Raw genomic sequence first — 6041 nt, 5'->3', positions numbered from 1 at the left:
ACGTTATTTCTACGGGTTTGGCCAGCGCTATACGTTTTTCAGATGTTTATTAACAAAATGCGTCCATAGATGTCACGGCAGCGCTGTAATTCATGTTAAAACTTATCTTTGCGTTCTCAGTCTGTATATCATTCAGTTGTTTGTCATCATGTTTCGGCGCGGTTTATCAGACGCAGAAATTGCGGATTTGATCAATCATAGCGACACTCTGGATAATGTAGAGAGTGATTCAGACGATTCTGAATGCAATGGTGTGTTTGAAGGTACGTATTTCCGAATTTTCCACGTAATTGTGCAGTACGCACATATCTGTTGAACATGTGTAAACGATGTATGTAGTTACACATAATGTGATATTCTTTTTAGAAGACGAGATTGATGACAGTTTGTCTTCAGATGAAGACGAGAATGATGTTGAAGGTGTTGCTTCAAATCCAGCAGCTGTGCCGTATCCGAAAGACAGTGAGTGGACTGCAGTTGACACCTACCGACCTCTGCCTGTCAACACGACACCCAGGCAGATACTAGTGGATATTGATGAGTCGAGTTCTGTACTGGATTGCAGTAAAGTGTTCCTTACTGACAGTGACGTAAATGAACTCAAGAGACAGACAAATTTGTATGCATCACAGACAATACAGAAGAAAAGAAGAGGAAATAATCTGAAGCCCCATTCAGTTTTGAGTTCGTGGAAGCCAGTGACTATAAGTGAGATGAGGCGTTTCTTGGGTATTATTTTCCACATGTGTGTTTCGAAAAAGCCAAAAATTGCGGACCATTGGAGCACTAATCCTGTTCTTAGTTGTAACTTTTGTCCCCATGTCATGAGCCGTTTGCGTTTCACTCAGATACTGTCATGCTTGCATCTTGTTGACAATTCAAATCAGAAAAAACCAGGCGAAGATGGATTTCATCCACTTTACAAAGTTTTGCCATATTATAATAATTTGAAGGAGCGATGTATCCAGGCATATCGTCCCTCAGAAAAAGTGACAATTGATGAAGGAATTTGCCCATTTCGAGGTCGTGTGAGTTTCCGTGTTTACATGCAAAATAAGCCTCATAAGTATGGACTGAAAGTATATGCTGTTGCTGAAGCCAGTAGTGGCTATGTTGTAAATTTTGAAGTTTATGCTGGTAAGCATATTGTTGACAATTCTTCGTCTGCGGTTATTTTGCGATTGTTGTCTGACAGCAGCTTGCTGAACAAAGGCCACACTGTGTATTTAGATCGATTTTATTCCAGTCCAGAGCTATTTCAGCAACTGGCAGAGAAAGGCACTGGAGCTGTTGGTACTGTGAACAAATCCAGGAAAGGATTGCCTAAAGATTTAGTATCTGCTAAGCTGAAAAAGGGCGAAATGTCTTTTCGGCGTAAAGATAATGTATTGGCAATGAAGTGGAAAGATAAGAGAGATGTGTATACATTGTCTACAAGGCATCAAGCAACATTTGGTACGCATACTAAGAGAAATGGGTCTGTAGTATTGAAACCACTTCAGGTACTTGATTACAACCTCAATAAAATTGGAGTGGATATTGGAGACCAACGCCTGCAGTACAATCCGTTCCAGCACAGAACTGTGAAATGGTGGCGAAAATTATATTTCCATTTGCTGCTTATGGGAGTATCAAATGCATTTTGGCTGTACAATGCAGTGCACAGGAAGAAAATTACAATAACAGACTTTATAACAGTGCTTGCAGTTCAGCTTGTTGAAGACGACACACTTGAATTCATTCCAAGAAATGAAGGAACTGTAGGTCGGCTAACAAAGAGACATTTTTTGCAGCACATACCTGCAACTACTAAGAAGTATGCTGCTCGTGTGTGTCACGTGTGCAGTTCCAGGAGCAAGAAACAGAGTGGCAAGGCTTCTCGCAAAGAGACACGATACGAATGTGAACAGTGTGGCGTTGCACTCTGCCTGGAACCTTGCTTTAAAATTTTCCACACTAAAAAACAATATGATTCTGTGTGAAATTTATATGTAATACTGTATACTATCAGAAACATGTAATGTAGTGCCACAATTTTGGTTAAAAATAAATCACAATTGTATTCCCTTATTCGTATGACTTTTTCTAAATTCTTAAAACATCTAAGTGATTTCTATAACTGTACCTTAAAGCTGTGCATTGTAAAGTAGTTTCTTTCACTCAGAATTAAAGTAGAAATGTGCAGCTTCAAGATGGTACCAAATTTGCCACAATCCAAACAGTAGATTTGATGCAGTAATTTTTTTAATATTGGTAAAATTGCCCGGTTTCTAGGGACGGGTGCATAAAATAGGCCTGGTACAGAGAGTGTTAATACAAAAGGCACAATGCCGACTTAAGTACAAGAGGACTGACACTCTAACTTTCTATGATTTGAACCTCTCCTGTGAGTCCAGTTTTAGATTCCGATGCTTCACTTCAGGTTTACTGTATCCCTTGGACCTTCTTATTGACGATAAAACACAGAAATTGCATCCGAAATTAATACAAAAGGCACAATGCCGACTTAAGTACAAGATGACTGACACTCTAACATTCTATGATTTGAACCTCTCCTGTGGGTCCAGTTTTAGATTTCGATGCTTCACTTCAGGTTTACTGTATACCTTGCACCTTCTTATTGACGATGAAACACAGAAATCGCATCCGAATTTAATACAAAAGGGAAATGCCGACTTAAGTACAACAGGACTGACACTCTCACTTTCTACGATTTGGACTTCTCCTGTGAGTCCAGTTTTAGATTCCGATGCTTCACGTCAAGATAACTGTATACCATGCACCTTCTTATTAACGATGAAACACAGAAATTGCATCCGATTTTAATACAAAATGCACAATGCCGACTAAAGTAGAAGAGGACTGACACTCTAATTTTCTATGATTTGAAACTCTCCTGTGGGACCCGTTTTAGATTCCGATGCTTCACTTCAGGTTTACTGTATCCCTTGGATCTTCTTATTGACGATGAATCACAGAAATTGCATCCGAAGTTAATACAAAAGGCACAATGCCGACTTAAGTAAAAGAGGACTGACATTCTAACTTACTATGATTTGAACCTCTCCTGTGGGTCCAGTTTTAGATTCCGATGCTTCACTTCAGGTTTACAGTATACCTTGCACCTTCTGATTGACGATGAAACACAGAAATTGCATCCGAATTTAATACAAAAGGCACAATTCCGACTTAAGTACAAGAGGACTGAAACTCTCACTTTCTATGATTTGAACCTGTCCTGTGGGTCCAGTCTTAGATTCCGATGATTCACTTCAGGTATCTGTATCCCTTGCGCCTTCTTATTGACGATGAAACGCATAGTTTGCATCCGAATTTAATACAAAAGGCACAATGCCGACTTAAGTACAAGAGGACTGACACTCTCACTCTCTATGATTTGAACCTCTCCTGTGAGTCCAGGTTTGGATTTTGATGCTCCACTTCTGGTTTACTGTATACCTTGCACCTTCTTATAGACGATGAAACACAGAAATTGCATCGGAATTTAATACAAAAGGCACATTGCCGACTTAAGTACAAGAGGACTGACACTCTCACTTTCTACGATTTGAACCTCTCCTGTGAGTCCAGTTTTAGATTCCGATGCTTCACGTCAAGATAACTGAATACCATGCACCTTCTTATTGACGATGAAACACAGAAATTGCATCCGAATTTAATACAAAATGCACAATGCCGACTTAAGTAGAAGAGGACTGACATTCTCACTTTCTATGATTTGAACCTCTCCTGTGAGTCCAGTTTGGATTTCGATGCTTCACTTCGGGTTTACTGTATCCCTTGGACCTTCTTATTGACGATAAAACACAGAAATTGCATCCGAAATTAATACAAAAGGCACAACGCCGACTTAAGTACAAGAGGACTGACACTCTAACTTTCTATGATTTGAACCTCTCCTGTGAGTACAGTTTTAGATTCCGATGCTTCACTTCAGGTTTACTGTATACCTTGCACCTTCTTATTGACGATGAAACTCAGAAATTGCATCCGAATTTAATACAAAAGGCACAATGCCGACTTAAGTACAAGAGGACTGACATTCTCACTTTCTATGATTTGAACCCCTCCTGTGGGTCCAGTCTTAGATTCCGATGCTTCACTTCAGGTTTACTGTATCCCTTGCGCCTTCTTATTGACGATGAAACGCATAGTTTGCATCCGAATTTAATACAGAAAGCACAATGCCGACTTTAGTACAAGAGGACTGACACTCTAACTTTCTATGATTTGAACCTCTCCTGTGAGTCCAGATTTAAATTCCGATGCTTCACTTCACGTTTACAGTATCCCTTGGACCTTCTTTTTGACGATGAAACACAGAAATTGCATCCCAATTTAATACAAAACGCACAATGCCGACTTAAGTAAAAGGGACTGACACTCTCACTCTCTATGATTTGCACCTCCCTTTGAGCCCATTTTTAGATTCCGATGATTCACTTCAGGTTACCTGTATACCTTGCACCTTCTTATTGACAATGAAACACAGAAATTGCATCCGAATTTAATACAAAAGCACAATGCCGACTTAAGTACAAGAGGACTGACACTCTCACTTTCTACGATTTGAACCTCTCCTGTGAGTCCGGTATTTGATTCCGATGCTTCACTTCAGGTTTACTGTATACCTTGCACCTTCTTATTGACGATGAAACACAGAAATTGCATCCGAATTTAATACAAAACGCACAATGCCGACTTAAGTACAAGAGGACTGACACTCTCACTTTCTATGATTTGAACCTCTCCTGTGGGTCCAGACACAGATTCCGATGCTTCACTTCAGGTTTACTGTATCCCTTGCGCATTCTTACTGACGATGAAACGCATAGTTTGCATCCGAATTTAATACAAAAGGCACAATGCCGACTTCAGTACAAGAGGACTGACACTCTCACTCTCTATGATTTGAACCACTCCTGTGTGTCCAGGTTTAGATTCCGATGCTCCACTTCAGGTTTACTGTATACCTTGCACCTTCTTATAGACGATGAAACAAAGAAATTGCATCCGAATTTAATACAAAAGGCACATTGCCGACTTAAGTACAAGTGGACTGACACTCTCACTTTCTACGATTTGAAACTCTCCTGTGAGTCCAGTTTTAGATTCCGATGCTTCACGTCAAGATAACTGAATACCATGCACCGTCTTATTGACGATGAAACACAGAAATTGCATCCGAATTTAATACAAAATGCACAATACCGACTTAAGTAGAAGAGGACTGACACTGTAACTTTCTATGATTTGAACCTCTCCTGTGAGTCCAGTTTGGATTCCGATGCTTCACTTCGGGTTTACTGTATCCCTTGGACCTTCTTATTGACGATAAAACACAGAAATTGCATCCGAAATTAATACAAAAGGCACAATGCCGAGTTAAGTACAAGAGGACTGACACTCTAACTTTCTATGATTTGAACCTCTCCTGTGAGTACAGTTTTAGATTCCGATGCGTAACTTCAGGTTTACTGTATACCTTGCACCTTCTTATTGACGTTGAACCACAGAAAATGCATCCGAATTTAATACAAAAGGCACAATGCCGACTTAAGTACAAGAGGACTGACACTCTCACTTTCTATGATTTGAACCCCTCCTGTGGGTCCAGTCTTAGATTCCGATGCTTCACTTCAGGTTTACTGTATCCCTTGCGCCTTCTTATTGACTTTGAAACGCATAGTTTGCATCCGAATTTAATACAGAAAGCACAATGCCGACTTTAGTACAAGAGGACTGAAACTCTAACTTTCTATGATTTGAACCTCTCCTGTGAGTCCAGATTTAAATTCCGATGCTTCACTTCACGTTTTCAGTATCCCTTGGACCTTCTTTTTGACGATGAAACACAGAAATTGCAACCCAATTTAATACAAAACGCACAATGCCGACTTAAGTGAAAAGACGACTGACACTCTCACTTTCTATGATTCGAACCTCCCTTTGAGTCCATTTTTAGATTCCGATGATTCACTTCAGGTTACCTGTATACCTTGCACCTTCTTATTGACAAT

The 6041-nt window shown here is 39.9% G+C and overlaps 1 protein-coding gene across 1 annotated transcript; it reads left to right on the top strand.

The window, feature by feature from the left end:
* Window positions 1-329: 329 nt before the first annotated feature.
* LOC126416839 (piggyBac transposable element-derived protein 4-like) lies at window positions 330-1982 on the top strand. The gene has a single exon (XM_050084721.1). The coding sequence runs from the start codon at window positions 330-332 to the stop codon at window positions 1980-1982; it is 1653 nt and encodes a 550-aa protein (XP_049940678.1).
* Window positions 1983-6041: the final 4059 nt, after the last annotated feature.

This window comes from Schistocerca serialis, chromosome 8 (genome assembly GCF_023864345.2).
Source record: "Schistocerca serialis cubense isolate TAMUIC-IGC-003099 chromosome 8, iqSchSeri2.2, whole genome shotgun sequence".
Lineage (NCBI taxonomy): Eukaryota > Metazoa > Arthropoda > Insecta > Orthoptera > Acrididae > Schistocerca > Schistocerca serialis.
The sequence above is the reverse complement of the archived record's forward strand: the minus strand, read 5'-3'. Positions and strand labels throughout refer to the sequence as shown.

Excerpts from the sequence above, each read along its gene's own strand:
- LOC126416839 (XM_050084721.1), top strand. The coding sequence starts at position 330 with ATGTATGTAGTTACACATAATGTGATATTCTTTTTAGAAGACGAGATT.